Raw genomic sequence first — 18833 nt, 5'->3', positions numbered from 1 at the left:
TTAGAAATGAATGTTTGTAACCTTGAAGATCAGATCTGACTGACTCAAATTATAATTTGAATGCATCTCACTATAGTGAAAGCTTTTATGCAACACATAGTTGAATGTGTGACATGGGTAGGTTTACATCTTGGGATTTTTATTATTATCATTGTTGTTGTTGTTGTTACGATCCCCTCTCCTAGGGAGGCGTAACATACACGAGCCCTCACACAAGAAACTGAGTAAAACAAAAAACCGACAGGGCTTTTTCAACAGACCACTTTACATGAAGGCATTAACACAGACAATAGTAAAAGCTAAGAGTTAACTGAGGCAAGCTAGCATCACAAAACTCTAATCAAGTTAAGTTCAACCAGGCACCGAGGTTAACAAACAAAATTCAATGCCATGAACAGAGTTGAGTGATCAAAGTTCAAAGAGGGAGGCAAGAAGGAAGCATGTTCAGTCCTAAGCAGCAGACACAGAGCCACAGGTGCATACAATCAACCACTCATTGCTTCCTGGAGCACCACCGGATCCCAGGCAGTCAAGTGTCTATTAGCAGGGCTGCACATAAGTGGTCCGCAGGTGCGCATGCGCTGTCAAAATAAAAGACGCACACCAGATAAGAAGTTGCAATGTGTGTTTGCGTCCATATAAAAGGCACTGTTTTTGTCCGCTAGAGTGGGATTTTCACGGCATATTCTGCACCACATCTGTGTGTTCATCATTTGTTTGAAGCCAGCTCACCTCCTGCAACCACTTTTCCGAGAATACGTGCTTCGGACTCCTTCTGACATTTCTTTGGAGGTGGAGGAACACCAAAGTAATTGCTTAAAGGAGCTTCTTGACATCTTTAAGAGTTCTAAACAAACGTCTGTCCTCCTCCAGAAAATCTTATGTACGTAAACGTGCGTTGCAACTTATTATTTGTTGCGCGTCTTTTAATTTGACAGCGCATGCGCACCTGCGGACCACTTATGTGCAGCCCTGTCTATGAGGGTTGACACACTGCAAACTGCATACAGGAGGGCTGGCACAGATCTCCAGCTAGCCAATCATTATTGAGTCCTGGCACTATTGGATTTGCTTGAAGAGCAAAAAAGCGGTCTCACTCCCTCAAGGCCCAGGGCCATAACAATTATTATTATTATTATTATCACCCAAGTTTGAATGGTGATTACCTAAAAAATGAGTGAGCACTGAGAAACATTTCTTTTTGTCACCTGTCAACAATGTAAACATGCTGATACCCTGAGTTACAGGCAGAGGGCTTCATCGTACATTGAACATTATTTTTAATTATTCCTGAAAAGTTAGTTTTGAACAGACATTTGGCTGCAAATCAAGGCAGCATCTATGTAACTTAATAGTCATTAACACATTTATCCTCTATATGAGTTTGATCCTTTTTGATTTCTTATAAAAATACTTCACCCAGATTTAAAATGATGCCTTTTTAAAACCTAAAGTGTATTTTCCTACAGAAAACACAAAATGCACTCTGTGATGCTCCAGTTGTCATTTATTAGAACCACAATAACATATTAAATGTTTTACAAAACACTATAGAGGGTAGTTACTGTCATATAATTTAACATGGGCTGCATGATGATACGGTGATTAGCACCACGGCCTCACAGGAAGACGGTCCTGGGTGTGAATCCATCAGTTTCCTGGTCTTCGGTATGAAGATTGTATCTTCTCACAGTGCTGGTGTTGGTTCTCTCCAGGTACTCCAGTTGTCATTTATTAGAACCATATTAATGTGTTAAATGGTTTACAAAACACTATAGAGGGTAGTTACAGTCATATAGTAACAAGGACGGCATAATGATATGGTTTTCTCACCACGGCCCCACAGGAAAATGGTCCTGGGTGTGAATCCATCAGTTGCCTGGTGTTCTAAGTGGAGTTTGCATCTTCTCCCAGTGGGTTTTCCAGCTTCCACCCACAATTCAAAGATATGCTAGGTTACTTGGTTGTTCTCAGATCTGTCTCTCACCAGTTCTGGCAATTTGTCCATAGCTCCTCTCACCCTATGACAGCTGGGATAGGCTCCAGCTCTAGCTCAGCTGCAAAAACTGATGGCTGGATGGTTAAATACTTGTCTTATGAGTACATGTTTAACACCATTACATACACAGACTCCATAGCTGTTGGTGAACGCATCCTTAAACATTTTTACTGCATCTTATCTCAGATGTTCCTAAATTCTTTGTTGCGATTAATTTCCAGCATTTTCAAATAAAAAGCGAAACATCATGGCTGTACAAATATAAAGATATATTTCAATATATGAGGGCAATGATATGAAAGAGGTCACATCACACTCATTTTCTCAGGTTTTCTACCATTAGCTCAGCGTATGAGTACATTTGCACCCAGTGTAATAATCACAGTGTAGAAGAGTTTCACCAGAATAGCACCAATCAGTCCAGGCACAGATACTGATGGCTGAGCTCTGACTGTAAGGAAGACAGAACAAAATAACAGAGTTGGCATAGAAAGTACCAAAAATACAGGCAGAATAAATGGCTGAAAGGCAACAATAAAGTAAGGAAATCGAACAATACACATTAGAATCAATTAAGTAACCGACAGGGAAAGCCAAAGAAATACAGGGCACAGGAGCTTAAAAGCTCTTGGACTTTATATATGTATTTCTCATATTTACCTTCTAATTAAGTATGTGCAGATGAGATGTGTGAATCAGAGCAGTACTGCACAGGCAGTATAAAAGATGGATACAGCCTCAAGGTCTAATATGCAAGTATGTTAAACCTTCATTCTTTTAATGGCCAGCAGGTGGAGACTCCTGTGACTGGAAAGAGACTTCCAATGCTATAGAAGTCTAGGGGAAGTTCCCTCACTCTGTGACCTCTTTAAACCTTTTTCTGTTGACTTGCTTGGCTCAGCCACGAATTTCTAGTCATAATAAATAAAATATGAAGTTCCTTTAGTAAATTATGGCCTTTATTGAAATCAGAATGAAGGATTATCCAAGTAATGCTCACTCATGAATTAATTACCAGTCATAAGTTCTTGAACAATGAATATGCATTGGACACCTCTTCCCTTATCATGTCCATTTCAAAGTGGTAAAGCACTCAATTTGAGGTTTCATAAGAGTACTTCACTAAGTAATGAGTGGTGCAGAATGGCTACATCCACTTTTTATACTGTTTATATTTTTTTGACCATGCAATGTGCATGTGTGTGACTGCATTTTAAATAGTTCCAATTCAGCATTCAATACAGCACCAAATCACAACAACAGCTACCTAAAAGCATTTTATATTGTAAGGCAAAGACCCTACAGTAATACAAAGAAAACAGTGAAAACCCCAACAATCATATGACCCCCTATGAGCAAGCACTTTGGCGACAGAGGGAGAGAAAAACTTTTAACAGGAAGAAACCTCCAGCAAAACTATGCTCAGGGAGGGGCGGGGCCATCTGCTGTCTGTTGCGACCATTTGGGGTGAGAGGAGGAAGACAGGACTGCCTCAATAAGGATTTTATGCTTCACCAGTTAGAAAATAACAAAATCTTTTGAATATATGTCAATCAATCCTCAGTGACTAGTTTAAATAGGTGAAATTAGTTAATGCATTGCTTTTGGAGCACAATGAATATGTCAAAGGACAGACTGGGTGTATTTTATTGATTATGTATCACGTCTACCACATTTCTCCTCAAAACAGATGTCTTGTTGCCTGAACCCACCTTTGCCTTTGACAGACATCCAACTCTGTGCTGACTGTCCTTTTGTTGGGTGTTCACACTTGTAGAAACCTTCATCAGATAAGGACACAGCTGAGAAAGTGAGGTTTCCTGCAGGCTGAGTACTGATTAAATGTCCGTCTTTGTAGAAGTTAGCAGAGAAATTAGAAGTCGCCTTGCTCTCTTCATCGTACTTGTAATAGCAGAGAAGTATCACTGTTTCATCTTCTGTCACAGGAAGCGCAGGGCTTTCCAGGATGACTCCATCTGAAAATCAAACCGTGCTATGACTCCTCAGCTGTATATCAGATAAAAAGTCTAAAACATCAAATAATAAAGAGCATTACATTTGACTGTGATGTTGATAGTCTCACTGCATTCCCCTCGATCAGACTCACACCAGTATGTTCCAGTGTCTGATGCATAGGTGTCCACAATAGTGCATGACGTCTGATTTGACACTCCCCAACCCGAGATACATGACTCAGCAGTTTTAGAGGAGGTGTTTCTCTTCAGAGTCCAATTTCCAGAGTTGTCTGTCCCTTCACAGCTCAGCGTGATCGTCTCGTACCAAAAGAACTGAGATCGGTCAGGATGGATGCTCAGCATAGCAGCTGGGGTTCGAAACATGAAATAAAAAGAAGAGGAAAAAAGCATCAGGCTGAGTTTTGGTCCTTTTAAAACATGCAAGTCTGCAGACTTGTGGTAAGCCCCAGACACACAGGTCTGGAGACCCCATGGCAAGCATTGGTTGATAGAGAAAAACATGTTCTTCAACATTAAACCACCTAGTGAATGACAACTGTTGCGAAATCAGTTTTACCCCGGTTCTTTTTATTCCTCGAGCATCCAGAGACGGACTCAGTAGTCATTTTCACAAAAACTTTATTCATCTTTATTTATCCTCATTTAAGCATGCATTCTTCTAGAAGGGAAGACTTGCCAGGCCGGTGCCCCTCTGCAAAATCTTCACTCATTTGTCCGTGAAACAGTTTTGTAGGAGCGACCCTATCATAAAACCCCCCACGGTGTGCTGCAAACTCTGTGTCTGTGTCTATGTGCACGAGCACGTGAATGCCTGTGTGTGCGCGTATCCGTGTGTGTGTGAGTGCACGTGAGTGAGTGTATGCGTGTACCTGTGTGTATGTGTGAGTGCACGTGAGTGAGTGTGCGTGTGGATGTGTGTGCGTAACAGTTAAAACACTATGTGCGTATATCTCTATGTACGTACCTTCCTGAGGGTCATAAAAGTCCACCTCCCTTCCAAACCAAAGTTATTTAGTTACAAACTTTGAGACTTCCACCCAGGCATGCCCTGAGGAATTTCCACTCAGCATTAACTCCTCTTTGTCTTACTTACACAGTTCAACTGGGGGAGGGTCTCCTAAAATCTACTCCTAAGTTCATGACACAGTCAGGCCTTTATTTATATCCAAGGCAGTGTCTCACAATTCTATATCCTATCTAACACATTCCATCCATCCATCCATCCATCTTCATCCGCTTATCCGAGGTCGGGTCGCGGGGGTAGCAGCCTAAGCAAAGAGGTCCAGACCTCCCTCTCCCCAGCCACCTCCTCCAGCTTGTCCGGGGGAATACCAAGGCGTTCCCAGGCCAGCCGAGAGATATAATCTCTCCAGCGTGTCCTGGGTCTGCCCCGGGGCCTCCTCCCGGTGGGACATGCCTGGAACACCTCGCCCAGGAGGCGCCCAGGGGGCATCCTTGCCAGATGCCCGAACCACCTCAGCTGGCTCCTTTCGATGTGGAGCAGCAGCTGCTCTACTCTAAGCCCCTCCCGGATGGCCGAACTTCTCACCCTATCTCTAAGGGAGAGGCCAGCCACCCTTCGGAGGAAGCTCATTTCCGCCGCTTGTATCCGCGATCTCGTTCTTTCGGTCACTACCCACAGCTCGTGGCCATAGGTGAGGGTAGGGACGTAGATCGACCGGTAAATTGAGAGCTTCGCTTTTACACTCAGCTCCCTCTTCACCACGACTGACCGGTGCAGCGTCCGCATTACTGCAGCCGCAGCCCCAATCCGTCTGTCGATCTCCAGCTCCCTTCTCCCATCACTCGCGAACAAGACCCCGAGATACTTGAACTCCTCCACTTGGGGCAGGAACTCATCCCCGACCCGGAGTGGGCACTCCACCCTTTTCCGGCTGAGAACCATGGCCTCAGATTTGGAGGTGCTGATCCTCATTCCCGCTGCGTTACACTCGGCTGCGAACCGCTCCAGTGCGAGCTGGAGGCCCTCACCCGATGAAGCCAACAGAACCACATCATCCGCAAAAATCAGAGATGAGATTCTGAGGCCACCAAAGCGAAAGCCCTCCGCCACTTGGCTGCGCCTAGAAATCCTGTCCATAAAAATTATGAACAGAACCGGAGACAAAGGGCAGCCTTGGCGGAGCCCATCACCCACCGGGAACGAGTCCGACTTATTGCCGGCAATGCGAACCAAGCTCTTGCAACGGTTGTATAGGGATTGAATGGCCCGTAGCAATGGGCCAGACACCCCATACTCGCGCAACACCTCCCACAGGACGCCCCGAGGGACACGGTCGAATGCCTTCTCCAGGTCCACAAAACACATGTAGACTGGTTGGGCAAACTCCCATGCACCCTCAAGTATCCTCGAGAGGACAAAGAGCTGGTCCAGTGTTCCGCGACCAGGACGAAAACCGCATTGTTCCTCCTGTATCCGAGGTTCGACTAGCGGACGAACCCTCCTCTCCAGCACCCTGGCATAGACTTTCCCGGGGAGGCTGAGGAGTGTGATCCCCCTGTAGTTGGAACACACCCTCCGGTCCCCCTTCTTGAAGATGGGGACCACCACCCCGGTCTGCCAGTCCACAGGTACTGCCCCTGATCTCCACGCAACATTGCAGAGACGTGTCAACCAAGACAGCCCTACAACGTCCAGAGCCTTCAGGAACTCGGGGCGGACCTCATCGACACCAGGGGCTCTGCCACCAAGGAGTTGTTTAACTGCCTCAGTGACCTCGCCCCCGGAAATCGGTGGGTCACACCCCTCATCCCCAGACTCTGCTTCCTCCCCGGAAGACGTGTCAGTGGGATTAAGGAGGTCCTCGAAGTATTCCTTCCACCGCCCGACAATTTTCTCAGTCGACGTCAACAGCGCTCCGCCAGCACTATACACAGTGCAGGTAGAGCACCGCTTTCCCCTCCTGAGACGCCTGACGGTTTGCCAGAATCTCTTCGAGGCAGTCCGAAAGTCTTTTTCCATGGCCTCTCCGAACTCCTCCCACACCCGAGTTTTTGCTTCAGCCACTGCCCGAGCCGCATTCCGCTTGGCCTGTCGATACCTGTCGGCTGCCTCCGGAGTCCCACAGGCTAACCAAGCCCGATAGGCCTCCTTCTTCAGCCTGGTGGCTCCCTTCACCTCTGGTGTCCACCATTTGGTTCGGGGATTACCACCACGGCAGGCACCAACCACCTTGCGGCCGCAGCTCAATGCAGCAGCTTCGGCAATGGAGACGCTGAACATGGTCCATTCGGACTCAATGTCCCCAGTCTCCCTCGGAATGCTGTTGAAGCTCTGCCGGAGGTGTGCGTTGAAGATCTCGCGGACTGGGGCCTCTGCTAGACGTTCCCAGCACACCCTCACTACGCGTTTAGGTGCACCAGGTCTGTCCAGCGTCCTCCCCCGCCACCTGATCCAACTCACCACCAGGTGGTGATCAGTTGACAGCTCAGCCCCTCTCTTTACCCGAGTGTCCAGAACATATGGTCGCAGGTCTGGTGATACGATTACAAAATCGATCATCGACCTACGGCCTAGAGCATCCTGGTGCCACGTGCACTTATGGACACTCTTATGTTCGAACAGGGTGTTCGTTATGGCCAAACTGTGATTAGCACAGAAGTCCAATAACAAAGCACCGCTCGGGTTCAGATCAGGGAGGCCGTTCCTCCCAATCACGCCCCTCCAGGTCTCGCTGTCGTTACCCACGTGAGCATTGAAGTCTCCCAGCAGGACAACAGAGTCTCCAGGTGGAGCACCTTCCAGCACCCCCCCCAGGGACTCTAAGAAGGCTGGGTACTCCGAACTGCCACTCGGCGCATAAGCGCAGATGACAGTCAGGACCCGTTCCCCGACCCTAAGGCGCAGGGAACAAACCCTCTCGTCCACCGGGAAAAACCCCAACGTACCGGCAGCAAGCCGAGGGGATATAAGAATACCCACCCCAGCCCGCCGCCTCTCACCAGGGGCAACTCCAGACTGAGACAGAGTCCAGCCCCTCTCCAGGAGACTGGTTCCAGAGCCCAGACAATGCGTAGAGGTGAGCCCAACTATATCTAGCCGGTACCTCTCAACCTCACGCACCAACTCAGGCTCCTTCCCCACCAGAGAGGTGACATTCCATGTCCCTATTGCCAGTCTTGGCAGCCGGGGGTCGGTCCGCCAGGGCCTCCGCTCCTGGCCGCCACCCGGCTCACAATGCACCCGACCCCTATGGCGCCTCCTGCAGGTGGTGGGCCTGCGGGAGGATGGGCCCATGTCTCCTCTTCGGGCTGTGCCCGGCCGGGCCCCATGGACTAAGGCCCGGCCACCAGACGCTCGCCCTCGGGCACCCTCCCCGGGCCTGGCTCCAGGGCGGGGCCCCGGTAACCCTATCCCGGGCAGGGTAAACTGTTCCCTCGATATTCTTTTCATGGGGGTCTTCTGAATCGCTCTTTGTCTGGTCCCTCACCCAGGACCAGTTTGCCATTCCTAAACTCTAAAATAAGCTAAACATTCCTACACAACCTGATTTTCAGTTATTTCAGAGCCATTGCTAAAAGTTTGATTTCCAAGCAATTTTACTCTGTTTTGTACATTTGATAGAATAGAATAGAATAGAATTGTCATGGTCCTGAGTCTGAGGACTCAGTGTTTTGTGTTTCCTTATGCTTTTGTTCATTCCGAGTGTGTATTCTGTTGTGATTTTGCCATTTGTTAGGTTTCTGTTCTTTGCCTGCCTGCTCCCACTTCTCTGTGTTCCCTCTGTCTGTCCATGGTGTTATTGTGTCTGCCCATTATGCCTAGTTCTCCCCGTGCTCTCTCTTCCCCCTGTGTGCCCTCTATGTATTTATGAGCCCTCGTCCCCTTTCGTGTTTATTCCATGTCTCCCCTGCCTGTTACGTTGGTGTTCTACTCGTGCTCTCTCTCCTCCTGTACTTCCTGTTTCTCCTCTCCCGTCAGTGTTCAGTTCACCCCGCCCTGTCTCGTTATGATTATCAGTGTCACCTGTGTTCCCCGTGTGTTCCCACTTCCCTCGTTAACCCTCTGTGTATTTCTGTCTGCGTCTCCCTCTGTTCAGGGTGACGTCGTCCCTCATGTTGTGTGGATCTCCCTGTGTCTCTTCGCGTATGTTAGTTTACTTTTCCCAGTTTAGTTTTGTATTTCCTATGTTCGGCCTTTCCAGCATTAAAGCTGTGATTTTGAGTTCATCCCCGTGTCTGTGAGTTTTGCGTTTGGGTCCTCCTCCTGCCTGCCACACAGCCGAGCCTTGACAGTACGACGTCACCAGATATGGACCCAGCAGCACTCAACCCACCAGAAGAACTGCGTCTGGACATTATCTACTCCGTGGAAAGACTCCTGCATCTGTGGCTCGAACACGAGGGGAAGGAATTTCGCCGTGCTGTGGAAACCAAACTACAGCGCTTGTTCTCTGGTCTTCCCTGGCTACTCAGTGCGCTCCACCCACTCGAACAGGATTTAATCCGCAACGAGCTCCACCTTCATCCCCCAGCTGCTACTACCCACCTGCCTGAAGGGCCGGATGTGGAGCCGCTCGGCCCGTCAGAGCCATCATCAAAAAAGAAACGGCATTCACGCCGCCGACGCGCCACCCCACAGCCGGACATTCGGCCTTCTAATTCACCTTCTGTGCTGCCAGAAGCTCCGTCGGCTCCCTCGCTGCTACTTCCAGCTCAGTTAGCTCTCTCGCAGCCCTTCACAGCTCCGTTAGCTCCCTCGCAGCCCTTCACAGCTCCGTTAGCTCCCTCGCAGCCCTTCACAGCTCCGTTAGCTCCCTCGCAGCCCTTCACAGCTCCGTTAGCTCCCTCGCAGTCCTTCACAGCTCCGTTAGCTCCCTCGCAGCCACCCTCAGTTCAGTCTCCTGTGTCCCCGTTAGCTCAGCCATTAACTCCACCACAAGCTCCATTTTCACCTCTACCATCGCTTCAGTCATCAGTTCGGTCTGCCACTCAGTCGCCCTTAGCTCCATCATCCACACTGCCACCTGTTTCTCTTCCACCACAACCGTCACTACACCCAGCCACTCAGGCTGCTACTCAGCCAGTCATTCAACCCATAGCCCTGCCGTTGCCATACCCTGTAGCTGAGCCACTAGCCGTCCGACCCACAGCCACTTCAGCCACTCCTTCACCCGTTACACCTCCACTACAACCATCAGTGCAGTCTCCAGTGTCCCCAGTGCAGTCTCCAGTGTCCCCAGTGCAGTCTCCAGTGTCCCCAGTGCAGTCTCCGGTGTCCCCAGTGCAGCCTCCTTTAGCACAGTCACCCACTCAACCACCAGCACCACAACCGTCACTACCTCTAGTTCATTCCCCTGTGAAGTCATTAACTCCACCCTCACCACCACCGTTACTACAGACATCAGTTCAGTCCCCTGTGCAGTCATTTACTTCTCCACCGTTAGCAGCTCAGGTCCCCGTGTGTCCAGCAGCTCAGGTCCCCGTGTGTCCAGCAGCTCAGGTCCCCGTGTGTCCAGCAGCTCAGGTCCCCGTGTGTCCAGCAGCTCAGGTCCCCGTGTGTCCAGCAGCTCAGCTCGCACCTGAACCTTTGGCCCAGTTCCCCGTAGCAGTGCGGTTTTCTAGCCAGCTTAACATTGAGCCCGGGGTCCCAATCCTCTCTGGCTCTACTTCAGCTCCTGCTGGAAGCTCGGATGAGCTCATCCAGGACTCCGCGGCTCCCACGCCGCCATCTACCTCGTCCGCTGGGGGTTCCAGTGAGCCCGGCCAGCACCTCCCTGTCTCCGCTGGAGGGTCCGAGAGGCCCGTTCAGCCTCCTGTCTCCGCTGGAGGGTCCGAGAGGCCCGTTCAGCCTCCTGTCTCCGCTGGAGGGTCCGAGAGGCCCGTTCGGCCTCCTGTCTCCGCTGGAGGGTCCGAGAGGCCCGTTCAGCCTCCTGTCTCCGCTGGAGGGTCCGAGGGGCCCGTTCAGCCTCCTGTCTCCGCTGGAGGGTCCGAGGGGCCCGTTCAGCCTCACGCCGCATCAGCTGGAGGGCCCGAGGAGCCTGTCCAGCCGCCATCTGCGACCGCCTCGTCATCACCTGGCCCGGCTACATCCGCCTGTGCTTCTGCTACGCCTGGCCCGGCCTCAGCCTCTGCAACCTCGCCTGGCCCGGCCTCAGCCTCTGCAACCTCGCCTGGCCCGGCCTCAGCCTCTGCAACCTCGCCTGGCCCGGCCTCAGCCTCTGCAACCTCGCCTGGCCCGGCCTCAACCTCTGCAACCTCGCCTGGCCCGGCCTCCGAGTCTTCGTCTGCCGCAGCCTCCTCTTCAGAGCCTTCGTCTGCCGCAGCCTCCTCTTCAGAGCCTTCGTCTGCCGCAGCCTCCTCTTCAGAGCCTTCGTCTGCCGCAGCCTCCTCTTCAGAGCCTTCGTCTGCCGCAGCCTCCTCTTCAGAGCCTTCGTCTGCCGCAGCCTCCTCTTCAGAGCCTTCGTCTGCCGCAGCCTCCTCTTCAGAGCCTTCGTCTGCCGCAGCCTCCTCTTCAGCTGCCTCGTCTGGTCCAGCATCCTCATCAGCTGCCTCGTCTGGTCCAGCATCCTCATCAGCTGCCTCGTCTGGTCCAGCATCCTCATCAGCTGCCTCGTCTGGTCCAGCATCCTCATCAGCTGCCTCGTCTGGCCCTGCGCCCACCGGGCCATGGCCGGCACGCCTGGGACTGGAGGGCCGCCGCTGCCTTCCGCGCGGCCGGCCCCCTGAACTGCGCCGTCATCGCCTGAGTGGCCGCCGTCGCCTTCCGCACGGCCGGCCCCCGGACCGCCTTCGCCTGAGTGGCCGCCGTCGCCTTCCGCACGGTCGGCCCCCGGACCAGCGCTGTCATCGTCGCCGCCGCCTCCCGCGCGGTCGGCCTCCTGAACTGCTCCGTCGTCTCCTTCACCGCCGCCGTTGCCTTGCGCACGGCCGGCCTCCTGAACTGTTTCCGCGTCGCCGCCGTTGCCTTGCGCACGGCCGGCCTCCTGAACTGTTTCCGCGTCGCCGCCGTTGCCTTGCGCACGGCCGGCCTCCTGAACTGTTTCCGCGTCGCCGCCGTTGCCTTGCGCACGGTCGGCCCCCTGAACTGCTCTGTGTTTGGGTTATTTTCTTGGGCTCCGGTGTTTGCTGTGCTCTTTTGTTTTCTGTTCCGGGCCCTCCGTCCTGGGCCCCCGCCGCCCGCCCTGGGTTGTTTTCTGTTTGGTTTTGTTTTTCTGTGTTTGGGCTGTCTGGAGCCAGCCCTTGAGGGGGGGGTACTGTCATGGTCCTGAGTCTGAGGACTCAGTGTTTTGTGTTTCCTTATGCTTTTGTTCATTCCGAGTGTGTATTCTGTTGTGATTTTGCCATTTGTTAGGTTTCTGTTCTTTGCCTGCCTGCTCCCACTTCTCTGTGTTCCCTCTGTCTGTCCATGGTGTTATTGTGTCTGCCCATTATGCCTAGTTCTCCCCGTGCTCTCTCTTCCCCCTGTGTGCCCTCTATGTATTTATGAGCCCTCGTCCCCTTTCGTGTTTATTCCATGTCTCCCCTGCCTGTTACGTTGGTGTTCTACTCGTGCTCTCTCTCCTCCTGTACTTCCTGTTTCTCCTCTCCCGTCAGTGTTCAGTTCACCCCGCCCTGTCTCGTTATGATTATCAGTGTCACCTGTGTTCCCCGTGTGTTCCCACTTCCCTCGTTAACCCTCTGTGTATTTCTGTCTGCGTCTCCCTCTGTTCAGGGTGACGTCGTCCCTCATGTTGTGTGGATCTCCCTGTGTCTCTTCGCGTATGTTAGTTTACTTTTCCCAGTTTAGTTTTGTATTTCCTATGTTCGGCCTTTCCAGCATTAAAGCTGTGATTTTGAGTTCATCCCCGTGTCTGTGAGTTTTGCGTTTGGGTCCTCCTCCTGCCTGCCACACAGCCGAGCCTTGACAAGAATAGAATTCAACTTTATTGTCATTGCACATGCACAGGTACAGGGCAACGAAATGCAGTTTGCATCCATCCAGAAGTGCTTTAGTGATATAGATATATTACAATATATATTAGCAATAGTATAGATATGTGAGTATATTACAGAAATGGGTCTATTATGGTATGTTATAATCAGAATCAGAATCAGAAAGGGGTTTATTGCCAAATGTTGAGCAGGTTTACAACATTAGGAAATTGCTGCGGTGCTTCAGTGCAAACATACTGTCAGATAGCGCTTAAATAGACATGAAAAAATAAAAATAAAAATAAGAATTAAAAGTGCTACGTAGATAGATATATAATGTACACGGTATGAAGTATGTTGTGAATATAGATAATACATTTCCTAACAGTGCATTAAACTGTACCCTTCCCTTCTTTTTCAGTTCAATTTCAGCTCTATTGAAACTGGCTTGCAGCTGTTTTTACCATGAGACATGAAGACAGGACAAAACTGCCCACAACTGCCAAGCCTGGAGGCCCTCTGGTGACCTCAAACAGGAAAAAGAAAACCAGGTTTTTGAAAATGTCACAGCACACAAACCAGAGAGGTGCTCATCTAACAAGGCAAACTGAAAACAATCTTGAGTGCATATATAATGTGTTCATTGTTTAGTGTTCTGATGTGTTTCCTTCATCTAACTGTTTTAATGCTCATGGACAAAAAAATGATCACAAATCCACAAAAGATTAAGACCATATCACCGCATCATATCAATCTATTACTTGTAAGTCCATGACATCTGTGTATAAAATAATAATAACAATGATAATAATAGGAACGTCTCAAATTAAGACATGGACCAAAGCAAAGGCCACAGATGGAGTACACCCGCAAGAGTGCACACTGTTTGAGGTTAATGACAGAGGGGGTTTGGACTCTGTTACTGAGTGAACAGAGCGTTGGAAACTCTTACGTATTAAGAGACTCTGCTCTGTTTGTGTGATCTGCGACTTCATGGCTGAGTTGCTGTTGTTCCACTTTGTAATAATATCACTTTCAGTTGATCATGGAATATCTAGGAGGGAAGAAATTCCACGAATGGACTTTAGTCATACCACGCTCAGTGTTTCAGTGACCTCTTTAGAACGACTCAATCTTTTGTAAGTGTTTGTAATGCCGGACTGAAAGGGTGCTCAGTTTTATACAGCTGTGTAAATGCAACTTAAAACACCTGTATTCAAAGATTACAGCTGTGGGCCAATACTGTCGTCCATATAACATACGATCACTAGGCAACTGTTTTACTACTGCCAGCTTGAGCTTGTAGGGCGATGCTTCAGTTTATCCATTTAAGCTCCATGCAGGCAAATGATTACACAAAACATCATCCTGTCCCTCCTGTATATTATGGAGCCCCCCAGGGGACATGGGAGAAAAAAAAAATTAGGGCGAAAAAAAAAAATTAAGACGGACTTTTGCGAGATCTCGCAAAAGTATTGCGAGCGCTCGCAAAAGTATTGCGAGATCTCGCAAAAGTATTGCGAGCGCTCGCAAAAGTTGAATTCCAACAATGGCGGCAGCTACTTAGTTGTAATATTGCTCTTTCTGGGTCACAAAATACACTTTTAAGATATTTTGAGGCGTGAATGTAGTTGTGTAAACGTCAGATACCTGCTCGGTTTACAAGACATCACATATTTGCAAAAGTGCTCCGACGTTTTTGGAGATCTGACACCCACTTGCTCGAAGCTAACGGGAGGTCGAGACCTACTACAGCCGGGAGGAACACAGCTTTCCCGGCACATCGTGCCTCGACCTCCCGGTCGGCTTCGAGCTGGCGGCCTCCGAAGAATGCGGCTAAAACTTTTGCGAGCTCTCGCAATACTTTTGCGAGAGCTCGCAAAAGTCCGTCTTAATTTTTTTTTTTCCTCCCTAATTTTTTTTTCTCCCATGTCCCCTGCGGGGCTCCGTAGTATATCACCAATATGTTGGAAAGCAGCAACATTTTAATCTCGTGTAGAGGCTAGAATACATTAAACAGAGTCTAATTAAAGCTGAAAATGGCAGATACAGAATGAAAACATTTGGCCTCCAGACCTTGTGTGGACCTTTTACTTTGTGGACCTTTTAACACCCGTCTCGTCTCTCTCTATGGACATTTCCCTCAAGAACTGAAAGAAACCCCTGTGCTTTTACCAAGACCCCTCAATGCGTACCTTAACTCATGTGTAAATAAAGATTATAATACTTTGATGCAACTCTCTATCAGCTCAGCATTTGGGTCTGTTTTTGCTTACTGGCCTTACAGTCTTGAAAAATATTACATCCCTACCTTCATTGTAGTAGGATTTCAGAAATGTAGAGCAATTTTAACCCTCACATGCACACACTCACACATAAACACAAACACACACACTCGCACAAACATAGAGTGGATAATTAGTTTTATTTCTTAAACTGTTTACTCTGTTTAGTTATACATTTGATAATATATTTCCTAACAGTGCATTAAACTGTACCCTTCCCTTCTTTTTCAGTTCAATTTCAACTCTATTGAAACTGGTTTGCAGCTGTTTTTACCATGAGACATGAAGACAGGACAAAACTGCCCACAACTGCCAAGCCTGGAGGCCCTCTGGTGACCTCAAACAGGAAATAGAAAACCAGGTTTTTGAAAATGCCAGAGCACACAAACCAGAGAGGTGCTCATCTAACAAGGCAACCTGAAAAATGAAAACAATCTTCAGTGCGTAGATAATATGTTCATGGTTTAGTGTTCTGATGTGTTTCCTTCTCCTAACTGTTTTAACCTGAAATCTGAAAACAATCTTTGGTGTATCTATAACGTGTTCATGGCATGCCTGATGCACTGGGATCCAGATACACTTGAGTCCTAATTATAGTCAATTCAGTTAAGTCAAGACAAAATCTTCAAGATTACTCCATCAAAGTAACAATTGATATAGATGTCTCTAATAATAAGAAAAATTCATGATCTCTGGAAGATGACTGTACTTCAACAAAGTGCAACAAAGCTGCCTCTCTATGCTGAGACCGTTGAAGTCCTGTGTAGATGAGCAGACATTTCCTCTCCAGTTTCCTTCATCTAACAATTTTACTGTTTGTGAACAAAACAATAACCAGAAATCCACATGAACGTGAACACCAAATCTCCACATAACATCATTCTGTTGTTGAACTAGTGGCAGAAAATAAAAAATAATAATAAATGAATAAACCGCTATTTGGAAAAAGGTTTTGTATTTAATCCAAATCATCTAAAAATTTAAAATCTTCCAAAAAACAAACACACAAAAAAATGTCCAGAACTTTATTTTTCTTGGTCTCAGAAGGATTTTCACAACAACACCCTTGTGATGCTTGATAATATAGAGACCCTACGATGTCACGGTCCCCGTGTCTCTCTGGTTGGCCCACGCTGGCTACAGGTTTTGTTGTTGTTAGTTTTAGTTTTTTGTCTCTCCTCCTCCTCTCTGCCTGGGTGGAGCTCATTACGGGCTCTCACTCTTGGCCCACGCACCCCTGTGGATGGTGTCCACCTGCGGCTGATCTGGCTGATTTCCCCAGCTGCTATTTAAGGCAGTGGCACAGAGCAGCTCACCGCTGGAACGTCGAACCACCTGAGTTCGTGCTCGCGGCATATTCAAAGAAGAATCGCTTACACGTGTTTTATGTTGTGGAACTAACCTTTGACCTTCTGTCTGTAGATTCTGGACCGAATCACCGGACCTGTCCAAGTGGGGCAGTGTGTGGAGTGTTGGAGCGAGTGCGGCTGAAGAGGAGTGCGTGTGTGCGGAGGAGCGGTGGCGGTGACTGAGTGGAAGAGGAAGCGTGTGTGTGGATTCCCCCCCCCTTCTCTCCCTGGAGCCCTGGACCCCCTCCCAACTCACTGTACATATATTTTGCACTAAGGTGATCCCTATTGTAAATAAATCCCCTTTTGTTTCCTTGAAAGAACTGTCTGCGCGTGGGTCCGTTCAGTAGCCATGACATACGATATTAGTAAGTGAATTCCAAATACCTTAAAATCTCCTTTGAGCAAGTACTTTAAGGATAATGTGGGAAGAAAGAAGTCCCTTTTACAAGAGACAATATAACTCAAGGGTGTTAAAATATATAATTATGTTGTTTTCACGATATACATAATGAATAGTGTGTTTATCTTGGCATTGGTACCATTGTTGGCAGATCACAGAGAGTCCACGCAGGTTGCAAAAAGGAACTAACCGGACTTTGTCCACTGCTGATATGTTGACATGTTGCAGTAGGAAAACCATTTGTGTACTTTGCCAACTTGGGTTTGTAGTGCGACGCTTCTGTTTAACAATTTAAGCTCGCAGCACAGTAAAATTATCATGCAAAACATCATTCTGTCCATGCAATATATCACGAGTACGTCCGAAAACAGCAACGTGGAAGTGAGTAAATGAAAGTGAAATTAAAATACAGCAAATCACATTTTTAGCTTGTGACGAGCCGAACATAAATCAAAACCTAATAACTCTGGAAAAAATGGGAGAAATTTAAAGCAGAATGTGTGAGGAAGCAGCCTCTCATCAAGTTGTACTTTGTAGGACAAAGAAGTAATCGTATTTTCTTTGAGATCTTTGGAGAAACATACACCTAATAAAACCTTCAAATGTCCTGCAAGCTCAGGAATTCTTTCAATTACAGCTGAATTAAAAACAACTAAAAAAGTAAAATTTACTCACAGATAATCAGACACGTTGAAGAGATCTCCATTGTGCTTTGGTGCTCTTTTCTTTCTTAGAAACTTTTCAGCAGCTCTCTGACTTGCAGGAAGTTATTAGGGTCGCACAGATGATTAGGTGTTGGTGGGCTCTGCAAAAAGAATCCTCATATTCCAAATGTCAGATCAACACTGTGAGCACATGCAGGGGGCTTCTATTTTCCACCCCCTGTGGTCTCTGTCTGCAGAATGTAGTGCTGTTTGGTTTCCCCCTCCAAACACTTATCCTTCTCATGAATTTACACCCCCACCATTTCACACCTACCCCTCTGAAGCGGCTTCATGCCGTGCACTTGAGCATGACAGGAAATGAGACACCCTTCAGTAAGTGAAAAAAGTGTAAAGTCTCTTTTTTACACTCTTTTAGAAGTTAAAGCAAGCCTATGAAATCTTCTTTAATTGAATCCTCTTTTTGTTTTCGTCAGAAGACCAAATTAATTCAATAATAATAATTTAATAATTCACAAAGACAGGGCGCCTCCAGAATTTTTTCATACGGGGCCACTAAAAATATTGTGGTCGTGCCTCCAAAACAGAATTTTAATTTTTATGTTGTTGTCAAATATAGGTTGCTTGAAAAGTATGGCAAAAAGGAGAGAGAATTATAGGTTTATATGCCTAGTTAATATCCTGCTATTACAGCTGATATCACTGAAAATAGGCACGTATGAAAACCAAATAATATTTTGAGTCATAATAATCTGTTTTAACAATAACAAGTGCATGTTTCAGCTCATTGTAGTGTGTCTTCATCTCTCTTGTGCTCTTGTGTGTGTGTGTGTGTGTGGGGGGGGGGGGTGCAATGATTCAGAGGAAGATTCACTGGGAAATCACTACGCAAAGTATCATTCTGACTCACCGCTATGAATCACAGCTGTGTTAAGAAAAAGTCACAATGCTTCAGCAAGTGAAGCTGAAGCGAAAAACTTCAAATCACAGCACACTCAACGATAGCTGTCAACTTATCAGGTACATAAAGAAGCAGTGATGCAGAATCTTGTGTATTTAATTAATCCACCAAAGGCTCTTTTAAGATCCACGTGTTTGACTTCATCTGTATCGACAACAGGCAACCAGTAACGATCCTACAATTCCTGAAAGCTGTGCACTGCTGCCCTCTGCTGGTGTTTACTGATCCTACCAAAATCTATGCCAGATCAGCCAATCCCTCCGTCTGTTCAGTGTGTATAGGGTTGCTCTGGGCCATATCTCTCTGTCTTTCCTAAACCTAACC

At 48.0% G+C, this 18833-nt stretch overlaps 1 protein-coding gene across 1 annotated transcript; it reads right to left on the bottom strand.

Annotated features, from left to right (window-relative positions):
- Nucleotides 1-1489: 1489 nt before the first annotated feature.
- Nucleotides 1490-17852, bottom strand: LOC309703281 (Fc receptor-like protein 5). The gene is made up of 4 exons (XM_082528036.1): nucleotides 17562-17852; nucleotides 4056-4322; nucleotides 3712-3975; nucleotides 1490-2450 (listed from the first exon to the last, which is right to left on the bottom strand). Exons 1-4 carry the CDS (start codon nucleotides 17590-17592, stop codon nucleotides 2344-2346), a joined length of 669 nt encoding a protein of 222 aa, XP_082384162.1. The 5' UTR covers nucleotides 17593-17852; the 3' UTR covers nucleotides 1490-2343.
- Between the last annotated feature and the right edge of the window lie 981 nt (nucleotides 17853-18833).

This window comes from Aulonocara stuartgranti (genome assembly GCF_965226115.1).
Source record: "Aulonocara stuartgranti genome assembly, chromosome: 3".
NCBI lineage: Eukaryota > Metazoa > Chordata > Actinopteri > Cichliformes > Cichlidae > Aulonocara > Aulonocara stuartgranti.
The sequence above is the reverse complement of the archived record's forward strand: the minus strand, read 5'-3'. Positions and strand labels throughout refer to the sequence as shown.

Excerpts from the sequence above, each read along its gene's own strand:
- LOC309703281 (XM_082528036.1), bottom strand. The coding sequence starts at position 17,592 with ATGGAGATCTCTTCAACGTGTCTGATTATCT. Across the intron at positions 4,323-17,561 it reads TTCAACGTGTCTGATTATCT|CTGCTATGCTGAGCATCCAT; the intron begins GTGAGTAAATTT and ends TTCGAACCCCAG. Across the intron at positions 2,451-3,711 it reads GATGTCTGTCAAAGGCAAAG|TCAGAGCTCAGCCATCAGTA; the intron begins GTGGGTTCAGGC and ends TCTTCCTTACAG.